A 22936-nucleotide genomic window follows, 5' to 3' on the forward strand; every position below is an offset into this window, starting at 1 on the left:
AAAAGTGTTATTCGTGCATTTCCCATCACCAACAGCACCTGAGAGAAAAGCAAAGAAATCTGTTGGACAATAGTGGGTCAGATTGGACTCAAACTTAGTTCTTTGGTGTGACAGTCCACAACTGTCCACTCCCTCCTACCTCCTCAGAGATGTTTTGGAAATTGTTATAGTTGTTCAACATCATATTTGGGAAAGAACATAAGAATGTATCTATTTGCAAAGTTAAATGTGGGTAAATAATATTTTGGAGGCTTTAAAATGGAGTCATTTCACTATTTTTCAGCATGAATGACATTTTCGTGTCATGCAAAATGTGAAAGTTTCATGTTTGTAGCTCAGAAAGTCTTGGGATTTGATCACTTTTGAGAATTTGTTATGAAACTGCTTTTTTGCACTTTGGATGAATGTGGCTATTACACATTCTGGTGTGAGACTGTTTGGTACCAACACACACACCACACAGATAACATTTCCCTCGTCTGGAGCTCATCCACAGACAGTTGGTCTTGATGAATACTTTGGAGAATCATGCTTGAACTGGTCCCATATGATTTCTACATGGAATATTGGCTCCATAAACCTTGAGCTTCACTGTTGGACTTTATTTTGTTTGAGTTTGCCAAGGCTAATGTAAAGTAACGTTGCCTGTATGAGCTCCATCTCATCAAAAATAAATAAGGTTATTCTAGCATTGTAATTAAAGTGAAAAATAAAAGTAGGAGGCCTAATTAGAAGTAGGAAGTCAGATATCCTGGTCAAGATATAGAACCTTAGACAAAGTCCTGGTGTGGCATCATCATCTTATTTTTTCAATGTGAAGTTGCATGGATATAAAGATGGGAAGGTGTGACAGAAATCCATTACAAATCACAGGAGCTCGCAAACTGAGATGTTTTAACCCTTGGATGCATAATTGGGGTCAAAAAAGACCCCGAGGGTTGTTATTCTTCAAAATCTCTGAAATGAAAAGTTTTTACAATTCCATATTCCAGGTATTCCTCATAAAACATGTTTGTGACTTGAGGCCATTAGATTTTTTTTAAAATGTTTTTATAAATTTTAAGAAATCGCAGTTTTTGTATCACTACCCCAGTTTTTCACAAGCGGGGTCAAAAATGACCCCAAGCTTTTCCTATAGAATCTCAAGGGTTTGCTTTGGGGACCTTTGATTCTTACCAACTGTGAAAGGAAGATGCAAGAGTTTCTATACTCAAAGTCAAAGAGGAAAGATAAAGAAAGCCTAGAAATACTATCCTCAAGTTAAAATTCAGGGTCTGCATATAAAAAAGAAGACAACCTGAGAGCAAGCAAGGAAACAATATGGCATTCAGATAAACTGACGTGGCGTCAAAGAGGAAGGAGACAAGTCCTGCTAATATCTTACTGGCTCAGTCAACTTGGGGGTAGAGTCTGTGACTGAAACCTGATTGGCTCTAAACAAAAGTTATAAGAAATGATAACGACTGTCTAGATATAACCATGCAGCAAAATGAAACAAAATAAGAACAATCAGAAAGATAGAAATAAGAGGCTTCCTGTCTGGAAGAAAATATGCATACTCCTGTGAGGGAAAATCTGTATCTGAAGTGGCACACAAAACTAAAAAACAAAAAAAATTCTGAAGCGGCCCACAAAACTCTTCTTATGTCACACACTTGCATCCAAAACTTGTTTTTTTATGACATACCCTGAGACTGTACAGTCACCGTCAAAATTCTTGGCACACCCGATTTTCAAGTGTGTAATTCAGACGTTCTTTAGAAATAGATGTAAACATTTCCCAGTTGTGTGGAATCAGAATAGTCTACTTATAGGGCCAAGTTAGTTAAAATAAGGAAAAAAGTACTTGCATGAAATATACCTCCGAAACAATTACACACGCTGCTCATTAATATTTATTGGCTGAACTTTCTTTTCTTTTCTTTTTTTCTTCAATCATTTATCTTTGAATATAAAATACTGTTGGATGGAAACACTGATAATTCAGTACTAAAACGTGTTTGGTAGAAGACGAAAACAGTCTGTGGAAAAAAGGTGAATATGATAAAATGCAACTGAAATATCAAATCAAATGACCTACAAATACACAAACAGTGTTACATAAAACACTTTCAAGAGCTCATATTTGTGTTATTAATTGACCAAAGATGACTGTAAAGCTGTCATCAGGTCAGTTTCATTTCTATTAATTTCTTGCTATGTCATTGGCTTATTTCTGATAATTTTTTAAGATTTTTGATATTATTTCTCGTAAAAAAATAGTTATAAATAAACTTGTTAAATGTAAAATCAGTTTTTTGTTGACTAAAATATAATAAATATAATCACCTTTAACCACAATGAAAGACATTTTTTAAATTCATTGCAAAAACACATTGAATCTAATTGGGGTCATTTTTGACCCCACTCATGGAAGAGTGTAGGTATCGGTCGTTCATGCATCCAAGGGTTAAAATGATAGAACACCAAACAAAGTGACGGGTTGGTGTTTTTGGAGTTTATTCAGTAGCTGGTGACTTCAGACTCTATGATATATGTTCCCAAGCACAAAAAATATAATTTTCTAAAAAGAAATCCATCTAAGTTGAGACAGTTCACTGTATGCTGTTGAGTTTGTCCTGTATACCTGCAACATGTCAGAATGACAGTATAATATTAGAATACATGTTAAATTCACCATCATCATTAGTCATATTTCTCCTTTCCATTTTTTTTTATTATCATTTTTATCGTTTATAAAAGGCTAACGTACAAAAAAATATTTTGCCATAGACTTTCCCTTTGGTAGATAATCTAGGATAGACATCGATTTGAAACAAGGTAACAATTGATACACTGTTGTTCTCCTTGCACCACACCCCCAGTTAGCATATCTCCTACCTGTAATCACACATGTAGCCATTAGTAATGAGTCCCACCACAGCTGTGTCATTTGCAAACTTCACTATAAGGTTGTTTTGATAGTGAGCTTGACAATGACAGATGAGAATGTGGTTTTGTTTGTTCTTGCAGGTTGTTAATAAGTTCAAAAAGTCGAAAATCCAATTGAGGAGAGATGGGCATATTACAATGTGCTGACAGTTTGTTCACCAGCGTTAGTGGGAAGAGTTTGTTGAAGAACTATAATCGAAAAGGAGCAGCCTCACATAGTGAAACCCATATTTTCCAGATACATGATGGCCTGATGGATTACAGCAGAGATGGCATCAGCTGATGAAGGGTTTTGCCTGTAAGCATACTGATAAGAGTCCTCCGTCACATCAGTGGACTGCTATTTGTGTGTCATTACCAGCCTCTCAACAGACCTGTTAATTACACGGGAGAGTGCAACTGGGTGGTAATCACTGAGGCAGGATACTGTTGGAGTCTTTGACATAGGGGCGATGATAGATGTCTTAAGGCATGGCGGAATGACAGCCTGGCACAGTAAGGGGTTGTAAATCCTTCAGAGCCTCTGAAAGCTGGCACAGACCCTGCCCAGGATCTCATCAGGGTCCACCGCTTTGAGGGAATTTGACTCTTTGCAAAGTCTCCCTCACTCATCTGGTGAGTGTGTGAACCTGGAAGTGCGAGTGGCGCCGGAGACCTTCAGGGGGTGTAGATGGGGTTAGGGTGCCAGAAAAACGAGGGGACATTGTGCATCCTTTTTGATATAGTTTGTGATGCATTTAATGCCCCTCCACATATTCCAATTGAGGAGAAATGGCCCCTTTTTTAAAGTGCAGGTGGATTATAGGGGACAGTGTATTCCTGTATGTCGTGTGGCCATAGTGACGAACTGATAGAACATTGGGAGTGTTAGTGTACATGGTTCGTCCCCCACAACCACATACAAAGCCTGAGAGTGTTTGTTCAGTTGCAAGCCAATGCCATCATGTAGCTCCTTTAGAGCAACATTAATGTTAGCAAGTGCTTGCTGTGACTGTTTTGTAGTAGCTACTGCAAGTGGCATGTGAAACGTTTGACCGCCTCTGAGCAGTGCCCGCCAACCCCTTCTCGCGTTTCCATGAAAGATAGCGCTGAGCCCGTTCTACTGGGGTCACAACTTTTTGTCGAGCTGAAAAACAGAGCCTGGCATGTTGCTCTTCAGCCGGGTTTTCATCAGCACAACAGGACAATTCCTTCTGTCCCAGCCTTAGTAGCTCCATTTTGTTTCCAGTGCCAATGGAATGTCTGGTTTAATAGCCTTTAGCTTAAGGGCAAGCTGGCTTTCTTTACCCAAAACAGGACACAGCTTTTTACCTAGAACATATTTCCCTCTATGCCTCTGTTGGCTTAACCATTTTAGTCATTGTGTGCATCTTTTATCTTTTGCTGTGAATCATGTTCACTGTCCAAAACCTAAAATCTTAATTTCTTTAAGGTCCTCACCTTGTCTATTCATTTGTGGTAAAGATGACCCAAACAGAGATCAGAGGGAGACTGGATCAAAATTTTATTGTGTGGCAAATAATCTTTTAAGCTTCAGCTGGTACTCATACTGTCCCTCTTTTATGGAAAACATCTTGTATAAAACCACTATCCATAATTCTGTGAACTATGGAACGTAAAGATTTTAGACCTATCACCCTTACTTTATTAATGACGAAGTTTTCTTAAATGTCTTACTAATACTATAATAAGACTTTGCTTAAGTGTGGTTATAAGCAGGGCTGGTGTACAGAGAATGCATAGCAACCTTGAATCATAATTACTATAAACAGTATAAACATTTAGATAAACCCACTACCTATGAAAATACTTTCTTTTCAGACATTGTCTCAGCCTTTTTATGTGATACAAGTAAACATTTTGGTGTCAACAATGGTTCAGCAGGAATGAAATCCTAACCTCTTTAAAGCAATGTTGGGGTTTCCTAGGACTGTATGAATTTAGTCATGATTTTTGCTCTTTGGACTGAAGACTGTTGTTTAAATATACTAGGTCAATATATTTTCGATCATACAGCTTTAACATATTTGCTGAGTTCAATTCAATTAAGTGACGCAAATACCCTGAGCATCTCCAACATGGCATGGATGTAGTGGGGTAAATATAGTAAAGCTCTTCAGATTAACTCAAAGAAAACAGAAGAGATGTTTGCTGCTGGACTCTCAGAAATTCCCATGATGAGAAAATCAGGCAGGTGTTCTAATGTAAATACTTTGGTGTAATGACAGACTATTATCTGTTTTCCTGGAAAGATCATGTTGAAACTTTCTGCAAGAAGACAAATAATTTATTTCCTTGGGGCAAGTAAACAGATTTTTCTTTTGTTATAAATTCTGTGATGATGTTCTACAGCACTGCAATACTACATGCAACAAGTGTCTGTCCACTGCTGTGAAAGTTATTCCAACAAGTATAAATCTGCTAAAAGAAATCATAGGCTAATCATTATATTTTCACTTTATATCTATACTTTATGAATCGGCTTATCATAATATGTTAAGACTTGCCAACAACATTGTTTCTGAACAATCATGTTCTGAGTGGTGAATATATACCGTTGCCATCAAATTAAAATAGGACTCAACATTTGGTTTGGTTTGGAAAATCTGACCTGTGGGACAATTCGGTTGGCACTCTTGGGACCTTTGGCTCCACAACGTCCCTGTGCTGTGAAAAATCTGGGTGGGATTTTTAAAAGCTCTTTAAAAAGATCAGTACAGGTGACAAATCGGCTTTTTCCCTTAAGAACAGTTGCCAAGATGAAGCCTTATATCCTTATATCCATCATAAAGATCTGGAAAAAGTTACTCACACTTCATCTCTCGGCTAGATTATTTCAATAAACCTCCAAATGGAAGTAACCAAAAGGCAGCCTAAGCAGATGCCCGAGACATCTCAGCTCCTTTGATGCAGAAGAGCAGTGGCTCCATTCTGAGCTCCCTCCCGATGTGCAAGCTTGTCACTCTATCTCTAAGGTCACATTTCTAACCCAGAGGAAATGCTCCAGCCTTTTCAGGATGAAAACCATGGCCTCAGGTTTGGATGGGCTGACTCTAATCCAGGCACTTTAGTATATGCTTTAGGTCATGGTGTGAAGAAGCCATCAGAGCCACGTCTTCCACAAAAGGCGGAGTTACAACCCTGAGGCATCCAAATCAGGCCCCCTCCTCTCCCCGACTTCGCTTTGAGATTCTGTCCATGAACATCACAAACTGGATCAGTGACAAGGGGTAGCCTTGGCGGAGCCCAACAAGCACTGAAAAAAAGCTCAACTTTTTGCCAAGAATGCGAGCACAGCTCTCACATTGGTTATAAAGGGTCCGAGTAGATCCCAAAAATGACTCTGGTACCCGTTGTCCCGTGGCAACTTCTATAGAATCCCTCAAAGGACAAGGTCGGAAACCTTCTCAAAGTCAACAAAACACATATCGACTCCACTTTAGCCTTGTGGAGACCTTCCCCTTTGAGGAGTCTACATGTTTCACTGTTCCATGACCATGGCCAAAAACATGCTACACATTTTTTCTAAATATCCCATTGTCTCTTATTGCCATGTTGTTATAGTTGTTACATTTTTTTTATCTGTAAAAGCACTTTGGTTAGCTTTGATGATTTATAGAATCATCACCCAGTGGGGGAAATTCAAAATTAGTCAAGTACCTCAAATTTTTTTCTTTTTAAATTATTATTACTTTTTTGGACAATAATTGTATATTAGAACAATAACAACAACAACAACAGCAACAATAATAATGGTATCAACAACAACAACAATAATAATAATAATATCAACAACAATAATAATGAATGAATACTTAAACAAATAAATTTGAGAAAAACATCAAAGTCAGCAATCACTGTTAAAAAGCCTTATGGGTGGGGCGGTCGGGGGCGTAGTGGGTTAAGCAGCCGCCCCATGTACAGAGGCTACAGTCCTCGCTGCAGCTGGCCCATGGTTCAAGTCCCGCACCAAGCAGCCCTTTGTTGCATGTCTTCCCCCTCTCCCTGCTTCCTGTCTCTCTCCAACTGTTCTGTCAATTAAAGGCATAAAAAGCCCCAAAAAATACTTTAAAAAAAAAAAGCCTATGGCTGTGGGGACATTTTAACTGCTTTATAAAGAAATTGGACTTTGACCTTGTTTTTGATGTGGAATTTTATTGATTTCACAAACTTTGTATATCCACTAACCTCAGGTGACCCTCTGTGGAAAAGACTCTAAAAAGGGTCAAATGAACAGAATTTTGTCATAATAATAATAATAATAATAATAAAACAGTATATATATACAAAGAACACTAGAAATGCCTACAGGACTTTGGGTTTTTACTCTGGCTGTTTCATTCACAGAGAAAAGGGAGAGTAGTAAAGAGATTGAACTGTTGATTTTCTATTTTCCCTCCAAGATGTTCTGTGTGTGTAAGTGTGTGTGTGTGTGTGTGTGTGTGTGCATGTCTCCCAGCATTGTCGTCTTAATGAACTCATTAACTCTTTAACATCGTTAGGCCCAGTTAATTGTTTGTCCATTAGCCATTAGCAGGGCTCACTGGCGAGCCAACAAGAGACTGCCGTGATCACACACACAAACAAGGAGAGGCGACATCCATCAGCGTTTAACCGCACAGTCAAAGAGACACAGCCATTTGTTACTGCTAGACGAGCTTTACACACACACACAAAGTCCCGCTGCCACCAATTGGCCCTTATTGCTGTGTAGATTGCTCAAGTTTCAGTCAATCCAACTGTGAGCAGACTGAGAATCAGTGACTGAAATTAATCCAAAGATTAAATATCTTTCAAAGTGCAATCAATTCAGTGAGCAGAAACGCTGAAATAACATCTTTATGAATAAGTCAAGCAAGCAGTTTCCTCGGTCCTGTAAGATTAACAAAGATGAGGCTGATCTCCATATTTTGATCTAACTTGGCTAAAATTGATTCATCGGATGGGATGACGTGATTGATTTCTACTTGATGAGTTAATTGCAAGTTTGATTTCATTTTCTGCTCATCAATTCCACCAGTAGCATTAACAGTAAATTCAGCAGAATAATCAGCAGCAATTGGATGATGCTGGAAATAAACCTGATGAAAGGAGAAAATGAGAAGTGTGAAAATCCCTGCACTTGGATCAATAAACAGGGGGAAAGGTTTGCCGCAGTGAGAACAAAGATTCAGCTTTCTCACCTCAGACCAACAGCATGAATTTAATCAAAAGCTGATAAAAAGCACAGCAATCCTACATTACAGAGAGCCTGTGATTATATTGATGGAGAAGATCACTGCTTAGTAATAGACTGAAAAAGGATAATTAAGTCACGGTCATGAAGACAACTGCCAAATGTCTGTTTATAGTTTCTGTTCTGAACCCTGCGGTTTAATCAGTCGGATTAATGGTGTTCTGCTACAGACGGTGCTGTGCTTAGTCTCCAGAGACATACATCCAGAGATCAGATGAAATGTATGCCTCATGCATGGTGATAGCCTAATAGCAAATCATTACCATACAAGGGGAGCTCAGTCGCACTGTACATCCACTAAATAATGGTTTAATATTTCTAATTATAGTGGTTAGCACCGTTGCCTCACAGCAAATTTCCTGGTTGGAATCCCAGCTGGGACCTTTCCAATGAGGAGTTTGCATCTTGTTCCCGTGCCTGCGTGGGTTCTCTCCGGCTTCCTCCCACTGTCCAAAAACATGCGTGCTCGGTTACTAAGATACATTATATAATAATTCTATACTGCATGTTGCACTGTGTCTGTGCTGTATTTTGCATTGTGTTGTCTGAGAGACACCAACAGCCAGAACCAAATTCCTTGTGTGTGTGTGTGCTTGGCCAATAAACATGATTGTGATTAATTGTTGAGTCTAAATTGTTCCTAGAAGTGAGTGTGAGTGTGCATAGTTGTTTGTCTCAGTGTGGCTCTGTAATGGATTGGTGACCCCTCCAGGTACCCCGCCTCTCGCCCAGGTGCTCACACCTGCTGATGATCAGTTCATGAAGGAGCTACATTTGATCAGCAGCACCTGGATTTTCATACTGGTTATGGACAATATATTTTTTTCTACAAAAAAACTATAGAATTGCATTCTTTTTAACATTATCTACGTTACTTCCCACATAAATCAAATTGTAAAGTCTTTTAATCCCCAACACCAAACCCATCTCTTGATGTTCAATTCTTTACATTTACTCTCATCATTTTTCATTCTTTCCAAGATCTATTTCCTGTCTATTCATATCAATTTAGTGTTTCATGTTTCAGAGAAAAGACATGTGATTACGACTTCTGTCTCCAAAAAGTAATCGTTATGCAAAGTGTTGTAAAAGGAATTGGTCTTATTTGAAAGAGATTACTTTGATGTCTGTTTTTGAGCAACCTAATTTCTAATTTTAACATTCCCCCCCAAAACTATCTCCTCTGTTCTGATGCAGTGTACTTATGATCAGTGTTACCATGGCGACAGATTCGGGAGTGTTTTTTTCTAGTGTCAGAATGCATATTAATGGATCTGTAGTTGGTTTCTGTACAAACGGAAACTCTCAGAACTCCTAGCGCCTCAGAACACACACGCAGGGGATGACTGCACAGTCGTCTCTGGCTGTTGCTCATTCAACATGACAGCGCACAGATGGCCGAGTGAGAGCGAGACACAGGAAAGAGGAACAGAGACGGGGGAAGATTGAGTTATAGAGCTGGTGTCACTGTAGATTTTGGTTACAGTGCTTGAAAAGCTTCGGGCTGAACGCGTCACTGTGAGGAACGACTCGGTGCGCTGCCTCCTCCGTCTGTAGCTCCTGCCGCCGAATTGATCGCTCATTCGTCAGACTTCCTGACAGGCTCAGCTTGTTCTTGAATTTCTTTGCACAATGCTCTTGTGCAGGCAAATCTGCACCGAATGCAGAACTGAAGATGCTCACAGGAAAGATCATCCCGAGCCCTGACCCACTCACTTATGTATGATCACACCGCCGGACCAGCTGCAGCTCCCACTATCCCATGCATGACGGAGTCGTTTTAATGCCTCGTCCATTACAGCGGTGCATTTTCAATTCACCCGTCCTCATATTTCCGCCGCACAACATTTCCCTTTCTTCACAACACTGTATAGCTTTCATACAGCTTCTGGAAAACTATAGATTGAAAATTTAGTCAGGTCCCTTTATCATGTCCAAGATAAGTTTAAATTCTGCACCATTGAGTCAAACTATTAAAAACTACAAGTTCTGCCAGCATCTCGGGTGGAAAGTAGTGAAACCAACTTGTATCTCAAAAATGTAAAAAAAAATATATGAAACATGCATTCATTTTGGAGAAGGGAAACATTTTTAATCTGGGAATCCGTTTTAAGGATGGAAGCTCTGGACAGTGAAAGATAAAGCTTGTACAATATCTTTATTTGGAAAACTACTGTACTTTTGTATTTACTGCAAGTTAACAAATCTACAGACTAGAAGTTGGGAAGTTCTTTTTTTTTAAAGCTTAATTTGTATTCCATTCGTGTGAAGCTTTCGATGTAAAAACATTTAGAAAATTCAACACATGTAAAATTTAATGCAGCAACACGGCCAAAGGCAAAGAAAGATAGTGTTCTGGAAGTTTCTACAATCAGCAGCTTAACTGGAGACAGGTGAGGGTGTCAGGATTGGATAAAAAGGTAGCAACGCCAAAGCTTTAGGGTCCGGTGGATTTGGGTTTTTTGCTGAACTGACCCAGAAGTATCCAATTAGCAGCCATGATAAGAGCCGTTTGAATTCTCTACATTGTAAGGAAAGAAACTTCAGTACTTTCTTTATTACCTCCTTTAGCATAAGATACACAACAATAACTTTTATGAATGGTGGGACGTCATTTTGTCCCACAATTCCTAGTGGCTGTAACTTTCAACGTTTCAGCTGCTTCTGGGAAAAACTGCGTCTGCTTCTACAAAGATGAGAAAGAGCATCTAGCATCCAGCATCTGGACGATGCCAGACCTCATTCTGCAGGACTTCCGTGCGTGGCTTCATACACACACATCTTGGATTCAGCAGGAATGGACACAGATTCCTCTGAAAAACTGCAACAATCCTCAGTTCCCAAACCATTAAAAAGTGTCGTTGAAAGGAAGCTGATGGGACACCATTGGAAACATGACTCTGGAACAACTTGTACGGAGTGCGTTGCAGCATACATTTTTTTCATATTCCTTTCCACTTCCAATATCAAGTTTTTCTTGCACTTTTTAAAAACTCAACTTTTCTGTAAATGGGATCTATACATGTACAAAGTCTATTTCTTGGGAGCAAACCAATAAAGTATGTGAAATGAGAAGAGTGAAACACTTCACAGTCAGAGAAACGTTTGACACGATGTTTGTTATGTCAAAGAAAACTGCAGGTATCACACTAAACATGTACACATCTTGGTATGAACTGAGAAGGATAATCCGAGGCAAGGGAGCACACCAACAGGAAGATTTGGGTCTCAGAAAAACCTTCAACTACAAAGCAGCAGTGCTAATCCCTAAGCCACTATGCTGCACTTATCACTGTGGTTGTGGCATCTACTGCTGGTAAAGCTCCATCGCAAAGCCTTGTGTATGTAAATGTGTGTATGCAAAGAGATTGGCCCCAACTAAGCTCACATTTAAAAGGTCTACACAGCTGACACCATCACATCCTATAAGCAGAGGCAAAAAAAAAAAGAAAAGAAAAAAAACCTCTCAGTTGTAATGACAAAAGTACATGATGAGAACTCTGAAAAATAATTTTCTGTCTGACAGCAGCAGAGAGATTCTAAGTCCTCTGCAGCGAAATGAGACACCTAAAGAGTAAGTGATTCCAGCCAAAGAGAAACAGAGACAACTGATCAGCTCACACTTTTTCTGTCACGGGTTGACTGGCAGCTGAGCTACCAAGAAAGTGCAAGAGTGGAGGGAAATTCTGCCCATTGCTGTCTTGTCGTGGTGAATTATCGATCCACTGTACGAGTGTTCACCTTGTCAAGAGAGACTCACTCACCTGGCCAGGTTGAAGGCATCATCGATAAGTCCTGCCCTGTTTCCAACGGAGATGATCTTAAAGAGAGGAAGAAGCAATGAGTGAGTCAAATACAGGAAGAGTGGAGCAAAGAAAAATGGACAGACAGGCAGACAGGTTGGTGATCAAGCAGGTAAAGAACAGAAAGACAGAATAACAGAGGGACGGACGGGTTTACCTGGGGGTTGGTGTGGAGCTGTTGCATGAGCAGTTTCCAGTTCTGGAGGTCGTAGTTGACACGGAAATATCCCGTTTGGTTGATGTTGCCAAGCAACCAGGTGTTGTCATTAATCTGACCAATCCTGTGAGTCTCTGAGTCAAAACAGAATAAACTGTCAGTCATACTTAAAGCATCAAGAGTTAAAAATGGAAAAAAAAGTAATCAGATACACAGATGACACCTTGCTGTTCAGTTGAGTTTCTCAAAGTATAGCAGAAGTCTAATCAAATTATATTTTTATGTATGGTATCGTGCAAACGTTTTGAGCCACCCCCAATTTCTTTATAGATTACCAGAAAAGCTGAAAATTCATGCAGCAACTTATTGAAATGTACAAACAGAAGTGTAAAGACATATAACAGTATAAGACATTAACAAGTTTTTTGCAATTCCAAATAGCTAGGAAGTGAATATTTGGTCTGAGCTCCAACACAACCTGAACCCTCTCAGACGAGCTTTCTGTCCTTTCTTTAAGGAGTCTTCAGGAATAGTTCTCCAGGCTTCTTGAAGGACATCCCAAAGCTCTTCTTTGGATGTGGGCTGCCTTTTGTTCCGTTCTCTGCCAACATGATCCCACACTGCTTCAGTAATGTTGAGCTCCGGGCTCTGGGGAGGATTCATCCCTCCATCAGACCTGCTGCCACTGATTTTCAGTCCACTTCTTGTGTCATTTGGCACAGCTCAGCCTTTTCTCCCTGTTTCCCTTCCTTAAGAACGGCTGCTTGACAGCCACCCTTCCATGGAGCCCATTTCTGATGAGGCTTGGGCCAACAGCAGATGGATCAGCTGAAGGTCCAGATGCATCTCTCAGCTCCTGTGTCAGGTCTTTGCTGGATTTTTTTCCTCTTTCTTAAGGACATCACTTTCAGATCCTGTTCATCTGCTGTAGATAGTTCTTTAGGCCTGACACTTCTTCTTCTGTCCTCCACTTGTCCAGTTTCCTCAAATGTTTTAAGGACACACTGCACACCATGCTGAGATATGCCAAGTTTTCAGCTAACAGCTCTTTGGGAATCACCTTGTTGCTGCAGAAATCCTGTTTTCTGTCTGTCAAACTGTGTTATCTTTGCTGTTTTTCATAGATGCAACTAAAGAAATTGGAACAAATGATGTGTCTCTGTGACAGGCTGCTGGGAACAAAGTGTCTAAAGATCCAATTTAAAATGGCTTCTTTGCTAAGTTGTCTGTTATGTGTAAACATAACACTGATATATCCCAAAGAGTACTGTTGTGTATGTTGTTTTTAAACAAGAAATGCGAGTTGAAAAATTGAGAACCAATTTTAAAATTTTACCAGTACCTTACTGTGTGTTGTGACAGTTCAGACAGATCGAGACTGACAGGAGAATGCTCGGCATCCCACTACACCTACTGTGCAATATTCATGTCATCATCATACATGCATGTGTGTTAAAGAATTTAGAGTATTTGAGAGAATTTCTCATGCAAGTAAAATATGTGATTGGACAAAAGTGAACCAGTTAAATACCACCTGCCAGATGTGCACCACCATTTGGAGGAGTGAGGATCTTATCGAGTCTCACAGGAGAACGTCAAATTTGTACGAAGTGGCAAAATGAGGTTTTAAGCTTTAGTTGGACATCTTGTGACATGTTTCAGCCTTTGTATAAAACAGCCGAGATAAAACAAGGAAAGCAGCTGTTGATCCAAGTCTGGCCCACTTCCTCATTTCAATCCCCCTGAGTGAAATTAAATTGGCTGCCTCCCCTCCCCACGCACCTTGCAAATTACATTCATGCCAAATCTAAAAATTTGGCTTTGATATTACTGTCATGAGCTGTTAATAAATAGAAGCAGAGGAAGATTTATTTTCAAAGAACAAAACTGGTGTTTTATTCCTTAAGAACAGAGGCAGCACTAGCCGTTTTCTCTCAAAACTGAAGGAGATTAAGCCTCATTTTCAAAAGACTTTTCAGTTAAAAAAACAGCAACAAATTCAGCTATCATCTCTAAAAACATAAACCCAAAGGGTTTTATTCTACAAAAACACGAGTTAATAGGAAAAAGACATAAGAAAACCAGAAAAACAAGCTAAGCTTTAAAAGGTTCGAAGGAAAACAGCTTTATTTTTTCTACAAAATGATAAATAAAACAGACCTCCGTGGCAAAAATTAAGTGTTTTTCCCCCCCTTCAAAAACAGACCCATAAATAAGAAAAAAGGAGTAAAACTGACTTTATCTCCTTCAATCCACAGTTGGTGTCGCTCTGTTTTCCAAAAACAAAGCCAGGGACAGTTTTGTTCTCTAAATAAGAGAAAGGAGGCGATTTTTTTTCTAAAAGCTGAATCCCAATTAAAGGAAAAGTGTTGTGATGAGCTTTTCCAAAGAGACACAAAGTGTCTGCCAAAACATAAACAAATTATGTTTATTTGCAGCGCTCACACAGCAGTATACCGCACCTGTGAGCTCCAACTTTATTATTCCATTAACTGCAACTCACATATGAGGAGATAATGAGATAATTCATTTGCCATCGTAATATAGTTTCTGTTTACAAAATAATCCCAAGATAACAGCTCGTTATCTCAAGGTGACAAGATAAGTAAGTCACGAGTTGGAAATAAACTTTCATGAATGATATCACAGTACTCTACCTGTCTTGTTGTTGATCCAGATAAGACTCTCCAAGGAAACGGCAGATGTGTTTCCCACGGCGACAGTCAATGGGATCTGCCACTGTAAACTACAGAGAGGGAGAGTGATGTCAGCGATGGTCAGTGGAATTGGATTGGGTTTTATTGCCTGTGCTATCAGAGAAGGAGGCATCGGACAGAGAGTGATGGTCAGCGGCGATCGCTCGGCATCATTCAGCTGGAATTTACGCGAGCGGAGCCTTCTGTGCTGCCGGAAAAAGGAAGTGAGCGTGTAATAGTTCCAGCAGACATTAGTCAAGTGAAGCAGCCGAAGGTTATTGTCTCTTTCAGGGAGTCAGAGAGGTTAAACATGCTGTCGGCTGAAAACTGCAGCCTTGGAGTTTTTGACATTTTCACATCAGCTGAAGAACACACGGATCCTCCCTTAACGCTTCGGTGAATCAAGCAAACTGTGAAGCTTTAAAAAACAATTAGGCTCCCAAAATGGTTTCACCGCTAAGCGTAAATTAGCTTGTTTTTCTCAAGTTCTGAAATGTTGACATTTAGCAGTTAAATGGTTTTTGATTAGACAGAATGATGTGGGAGTTACAGAAAGGGGATGTTTTAAAAAGCAAAAGTTCTGTACAACAAAACAAAAAGAAAATCAAAGAGCTGCATCTGAGACAAAGACTTATAATACATGACTGATTCTCCAGTTGTTAAACTTTTGGATCACACGAATTCACTAAAAATAACATTGCAAATGTTCCATCTATTCTTTCCCTCCTTCTGGCTTCAGTTGGTTCAGACTTTCACTTCTCATTGACACAATTATAAATCAGTTTATTACAACATGAAATTCAACAAATTCAATTATTTAGAGGGTCGAATAGTAATGACTGCTTAAATATATTAATAAAACCCGCACAGTTTTCGTCGTGCACCATTTCAGATCCTGTCCCTTTCAGGCCCTCCTACCAAAAGCTGATTGGTTTAAAGTGCAACGCAGATACTTGTTGTTGGTATTAGCCAAACGTGGTTTCATTGATATCGTCGAGTCCAGGAAGAAAAGCCTGGAATGTTTTTTTCCTGGACCATTGAGATTTTCGGTTTTTAGTTCGGAACCTCCAAACTATAAATAAATTTGATTTGATTTGATTTGATTCAGCTTATGGTTTCTCCAGACAATCCTCAATGAAAGATAGGAAATAATAAACATCTTCTATTTTGTCTTTAATATGACATGCATGAGATAACCTCTGTGCAGAAATGTGATAAGTTGCCACAGAAAGTATCTAAAGCAGGATATTTACTGAACATGTGTAGTTTCAGTGCTGCAGACCCAAATCACACCTTAGTGTGAGGGTGATCGGATTCTCTTTGTCCTTTCCCAAGTTCTTAAGAACTTTTTCCTTCCATCTTTCTTTATTCCCCTGATGTTTTCCATTGAGGTCAAGGGAAAGAGCTCAGGACAAGACGACAGCGGGACATTTTTTTGGGCTATTCGACTGGGTCCGCTGTGTCTGCTATGAGAGGAAATGACCTTGTGGACTTTAAGCTTAGTAACTTAGCAGATCCTTTATAAGCAAAGGTGAACCCATATCGTGGCTTCTTCAAGCAGCAGGTACAACGTTAAACGGAGTCATTGTGGCTCGGTATTTGACGCTGGGGTGCAATCGTAAGGAGCAGTAGTTCTGTGTTGCAGTCGGTCAGTAATATTTGGACGCGTTCACATCTCAGCTTGTGTGTTCCCAGATTTGAAGAATGTTTGGCCCACATTTTGTGCTGAATAATGATGTTGACTCAGGGCAGGTGTGGCTTACTTTAGGCAGCCACACACCCAACAGACATGACCCAAATCTGCATTTCTGCTGACTTCTATTACACCGTCACTATTTATTGAGCACAGCGAAACAAAGAAAACATAAGAGTTGAAAGTCTTGGAATTGAAAACTAATGATCTTGACTTCACATGACTGTATTTTGGAGTTTGGGGCACTTAATTAACCTATATTATCATTAAAATCAAGATCTCTCTTTAAAGCAGTCCAAAGAACATGAACCATTCATATTCAGCCGAGCTCGACATCAGCACACAGGCACAGAAAGGCCTGAAAGGCACAGGAATGAATGAAAACGACTCCGAACGAAACACAAAACATCAGTTAAAGATGCTTTAAAGAATCTCAGTTGGTACGAAAGAAGAAGTCGTACTTAAAAAAAAAAAAAACTCCCCAAGCTTTAATGCATATTTACTTCTTGGTCTAGTTTTTTTTTTTGCGGGGCTTGAGATAACGAAGCAATGTGGATGTAATGATATCGGTGCTTTCTAATTCACGGCGTGTCTTCACGGTAAAAGGGGTGGTGTATAAAGTGTAACTGTAACATATTGTATATTAAAAAAAAACTAAAAAACTACAAACTTTAGATAAATATTCTACGAAAAGAGCTTAAAAAAAAAAAGAAGAAGTCGTACTTCATTACGTTTGACATGTGCACGGCCAGTTTTATCAAGGTTAGTGTAGCTATAAGGCACTTCTGAGGTTGTGTCCTAAAAAAGTGCACTGCTACAAAAAATTAAAAATGAGCCTAGAAATGAGGTAAGATAATAGATCTTTAGCTTTTCCTCCTTCGTAAAAACAGTCTTCTGCCACCGAAAGGCAAACACAAACCACTTCCAGTCTATGTGGCTGTTGGCTGGTTGTTTGTCTGTAGAGTGAAAACAATTAGGTCGACTCATCAGAAACAAACAAACTCCTGATGTTTTCCATTAGTAACCCCTACGCATTAACACATACATGCGCAGACTAAACACACACTGCAGAGGGCTCCATTTTAATCGGAGCAGTTACTGTATGAAAGCACTAATGACTCTGATAAAAAGTGAGACTCTCTTCAGTTCCATTAAAACTTGTTTTCTAATTAAATTCATTTTGATCAAACTGATTCATATTTTAATTAGAGCGGATTTTAATTAGAGACTGAAAACAATCGGGTTTACACACTCCTATCAATTAAAGAGACGGTGTGTGTTTATGGTTCGTGTGTGCATGCAGAGCCGGGGTCATTTTCCCGCAATCAGCCAAACAAAAGCCATTCTCCACCCTTATTACAGCTGTCAGTCGCTGCCGATCGATGCCACTGCCAAGCAACAAACACTAAATCTGATATTTATATCAGACTGACGGACAGGAAAAGAACTCAATCACATGCACGCGCACACGCACGCTTAATCACACTGTAGTACGGCCAGCAGAATGTGTTTATCAATATTAATGCGAGTGTGTGTCCTCGCAGTTGCTGGTTTATTCATCAAAGGCTGAAAAGCAGCAGGATGGCGTCGATACATTCAAACAGCAAACTTTTTGGAAACTTTTCCCATAGACCTTCACCTTCTTATCATTTCTCCCCCTGCTGCTCATCTAGACCTCATTAGCGCTCGTTGTTTCTGGCATCTCAGAACCAGATAGAATCAAAACCACAAGGTCAAAAACACTCGAAGCAGCTAATTCAAGGATCCGAACGTATTCTGTCGGCAAAACAGTGGCCTGAATGTAGAATGCATTTAGTTCCGTTGTTGCTCAGTTCTGTTTGCGGATCGTTAAAATTTCATTTCAATCATTTTTTGTTTGATAAACAAACAGGAAGTGGTTTGTGTAGGTGATGCAGAGAGATTACAATTCTATGGCTGTGTTCGAAACCACTTACTACATACTACATACTTGCATACTGCATACTCATCTTTCAGACAGTATGCAGAGCGTTTACCCACATTGCACTTCGCTCCTGCCCGAGCCGAAATCAGCCGGCCTGAAGCTGATTTCGGCTCGGGCTATAAACTCTTTTAGCAACATTTGAAACATTTTCAAGCGAGAAAGTAGTCATTTAGATCCCCAACGTGTTGAAAATCTGACAAAATACCGGCTATTTACAATTTTCTTCCCACAAATTCGGCGCTACTAAAGCTAGCCGCAGTGAGTAACGCACTTCTGGTTATTTTCACAAGATAAAATACCCGTTGCCTTTTATCATAGGGAAAGCCATTACGATACAATTGGTGCTTTTGTTATGAAAACAGGAAGTGAACCTACCCTCGTTGTAGCTAGCTTGAAACTGCCGTTTTGACAGGAAATGACAATCGGCGACATCACGTTACGTTGCATCTTGGGTAGTTTGAGTATGACAAGTAACCTCATGATGAATACTCAACATTTCAGCGAATCTAGTATGCATCTAGTATACATCCGGGAACTTAAAAAAGTTAAAGTTAGTATGAGTAGTAGGAGTAGTAGGAGAAGTATGCTGTTTCGAACATTCTAAAGTATGCCGTCACATTATGGCAAAATGCAGTCAGTCATCGATGTGCAAACTTTCTGTGAGAAAATGCTGTCAGATAACAGATAAAAAAAAGATACTTCAGCTGCTTGTGAAACCAGTACTGCTGATGTTTGGGACTAACTACTGCAAATACCATCACAGCTCCTGTTAATATTACGACAGCTCACTGAAACCAACACTGCCCATTTTCCTACAACCCACACTACTGATACACTACCTTATGGAGCCATCAACTACTATATTACTAATATTCTGGGTTATATTTGCACAATTTCAACCAAACTACTTTTAACACAGCTACGTTTTACCACAAGCAGCGGTTAATTCCATGAAGTGGAGCGGCCGGGCAGGCGTGTGGAACAACAGATTATCCAATCAGAGGAGAGGAGACATCAGATGTTTGTCATGCCTGTATCACCAGAGGTGGGTAGTAATGAGTTACATTTACTTGAATAAGTTTTTGAAAAAAAAAATACTTCTAGGAGTAGTTTTAAATCTCTATCCTTTTTACTTTTACTTAAGTAGATTTGTGCAGAAGAAACTGTCCTCTTACACGCTACATTAGGCTCTTTTCCCCCATGGATAGGCGAATGTTTGTTTTTTAGGTTACATATGTTTTAAACATTTCCTAAGTCTCTTTTATTTTTTATTGAAGTACTTGAATTTACCTGGATTATTTTAATTCAAGCTATTTTGTAATTAATTCATTAATTTTGATTTATTTTATCAATTGGATGAACTCTAATTTGCCTAAAGATGATTATTTAGTATTTCTGTCTGTCTGATTGAATGCTTGTGTTAACAAATAAATCAGACGTTACTCAACATTTACTCAGTACTTGAATAGTTTTTTCACCGAGCACTTTTTTACTCTTACTCAAGTAATTTGAAGTGGCGGCTAATCAAACAAATGCTTTAGTCGCCGAGCAGCTGAACAGGGGAAGTAGTGCCCGACGCGCTAGTTCTGCAAATAAGCTTCAAGATGATCCACGTTTACTTTGCTTGTTTTATTGACTTGTCTTTCTTCAAGGGTTAAAACGTCACAGTGTTCCATCCATGAAATCGTTAAAATCCATACATAGCGATTGAAGCCAGGTGTGCAAAACATGCGGAAAGTGCCAAAGCCCTGTGCAAACTAAAGCTTAAGGTGCAAGATGTAGCGTAGCCCAAGCGAGCGGTCAGCAAAAGTAGGCCTCCCCAGTCACCCACTCTCATGCTAGTGATTGAAAACCTTCCATCTCCCCAGCGCCCAGGTGAAATACAAAATTATCACCACGTGACCCAATCTACTCACATCACCACCCAAGCATGTCCCAAACTAAAATCTGTCCGTAACATAATTATTTGGATGACTACTTTTTACTTTTACTTGAGTCATATTATTCTAAAGTAACGGTACTTTTACTTGAGTACAATATTTGGCTATTCTACCTCTGTGTATCACATGGTCATGCCTCTTTCCTACAACTAACAACCCCCCCTTCACTGTTAATAACCACAAATATATCTGGAACCCCTCAAAATATATATCCAGCAAATAAGTGTCCAGCACTGCTTCAATGGCAGAACAACCATGGTCTCTGAGACAGAAGTCCCAGAACTCAAATCTCTGCCACCTGTTTTATCTCTTATTGTCAATTTGAGAGATACTCCAGAAACAAAAGCTGTTACAGCGAAAAATACAAGTGGAGTGTAATAACAGCAGAGTGGCCAGGAAAGCACAAAGCTGCTGTGCACACATCGGTTCCACATCAGCTCGTCGACACACTGATCTGTGATGAGGGGTAACAGAGCAGGACAATGACGCAGCTGCAGCCATGGACATCTGTTTGCACCGGCTACTCAGAGGAAGCAGTGGCAGTTCATTCGAAATGATGTTCTGGTCATCACAAAATTCACTGTGTTTACACTGCATAAACAAAAGAAAACAGCTTATAAGAACATTCATGCTGCGGTTAGACACAAAGCTGAGGGACGTTCATTCTTCAGGTCAGTTTCATTGATTATAAGCATCTGGAGCACGTTCTGCACGGATAGTCTTCAAACAGCACCTATGCATATCACTCTTTTGCTATATTTTTCTCCAAACAGCCAGACTTTTAAAATGGTGTTGAGCAACAGTTCTCCAGGCTTTTCTTTGGACATTGGCTGCAGTCCAGTCCTCGTACGTGACCATTCTCAGAGGAATGTGTGTCTACAATTTTAAATATATCGTTAGGCACTTTATTGCTAGCAGCTTGCTGCAGTAATTCTCATTTTCATAGTTGCATCAAAATATTCAAAAAATGACAGTTTGACAGACAGAAAATAGGATTTCTGCAGCAACAAGGTGATTCCCAAAGAGTTGTTAGCTGGAAACTTGGCATATCTCAGCATGGTGTGCAGTGTGTCCTTAAAACGTTTGAGGAAACTGAACAAGTGGAGGACAGAAGAAGAAGTGTCAGGCCTAAAGAACTATCTACAGCAGATGAACAGGATCTGAAAGTGATGTCCTTAAAGGATAACTGCGGTATTTTCAACATTAAGCCTCTTTTCTGAGTCGTCTGCAATGTTTTAGAACCCCCCTCACCGCTTTTTTGATGTTTACTGCTGTCTCCGGTATTTGCCTAATTTTGATTCATCTCAACCTGCTTCAGAATGGCAAGTCATGTGCATGTCCAAAAAGGTCCGTAAAAGCACCATAAACGTCCGTTTTCAAAATCATCAACTCACCGGAGTGGTTACTGGTGTGCACTGGTAATCCATATCAAATTTTGTTGCGAAAAGTTGCTTCTGTCGTGTTTTATTTGACATTTTGTAAATCCCATTGAGTTCTATTGAAGACTGGATTTTCGTTGATATTACTCCTTCACCGAAACAAAAAGTCAGATTCAACTGCTGAGCGGAAGTGTATCCACAGCTGTGAGGTGGCTAAGAAAATAGTTCGAGCATGAACGAGCTGCCAAATAAAACAGCAGGTCTGATGGAGGGATGAATCCTCCCCAGAGCCCGGACCTCAACATTACTGAAGCAGTGTGGGATCATGTTGGCAGAGAACGGAACAAAAGGCAGCCCACATCCAAAGAAGAGCTTTGGGATGTCCTTCAAGAAGCCTGGAGAACTATTCCTGAAGACTCCTTAAAGAAAGGACAGAAAGCTCGTCTGAGAGGGTTCAGGCTGTGTTGGAGAATAAAGGAGTTCAGACTTTCAAACTTAATTGTGCAAACTTGGTTTTTACCTGATGTCATTTCTTTACATATGTGTTTGCTCCTGTCTCAACAAATCAAACGATTCAGAAACTATTTTCTGGTTTTCTGGAAACGGTCCCGTGCATGTAAGCGTAGTTGCTGTGCACTGCCTTTTCACTTCGGCAGATTCTCAACTTCATGTCATGCTTTCAGCATGCAGATTAGCTGTGCGGAGCATACCAATAAATATTCCACATGAATGCTTCATCAATGCTTCTTCTGGAATCTTTGTGGAATTAAAATGTTCTGGTTAAGAACAGGAAAGCAGTGTTTAATCCCTACAACTGCGCTTTTATGGACTCATGAATTATTAATCATTCTCCTGTACAGCACTAAAGCTCATTAAAGCAGACACACATCCGTTCGGTCTCCCGTCACATGACTGTTTAGCTGTCAGCTGACGAGGCTTCAGCTCTCCATCCAGAGACGAGCAGAGAAATCCAAACTAAGCTCCCGTTCGTCTTATTTTGTTTTCCCCTCATCTCTGCCTCTGACAAGTCGCTTTTTTTTTTAACAAGCGTCTCTTTCTGTCACTGTGTCAGCTTGATGGAGGGAAAATAAAAAAAACAAACCAATTTTTCAAATGTCTCCTTACAACCTGCGATAAC

At 39.7% G+C, this 22936-nt stretch overlaps 1 protein-coding gene across 1 annotated transcript in view; it reads right to left on the minus strand.

Annotated features, from left to right (window-relative positions):
- The window catches only part of LOC142385593 (thyrotropin-releasing hormone-degrading ectoenzyme-like), a 303046-nt gene that overhangs the window by 41540 nt on the left and 238570 nt on the right, over window positions 1-22936 (minus strand). Inside the window, exons 11-13 of the mRNA XM_075472253.1 lie at window positions 14785-14873; window positions 12128-12261; window positions 11932-11987 (exon numbers count right to left, since the gene is read on the minus strand). Of these exons, the coding sequence (XP_075328368.1) occupies window positions 11932-11987; window positions 12128-12261; window positions 14785-14873 (279 nt within the window). The remainder of the gene's footprint in view (window positions 1-11931; window positions 11988-12127; window positions 12262-14784; window positions 14874-22936) is intronic.

The sequence above is a fragment of the Odontesthes bonariensis genome, chromosome 8, assembly GCF_027942865.1.
Source record: "Odontesthes bonariensis isolate fOdoBon6 chromosome 8, fOdoBon6.hap1, whole genome shotgun sequence".
NCBI classification, from domain to species: domain Eukaryota; kingdom Metazoa; phylum Chordata; class Actinopteri; order Atheriniformes; family Atherinopsidae; genus Odontesthes; species Odontesthes bonariensis.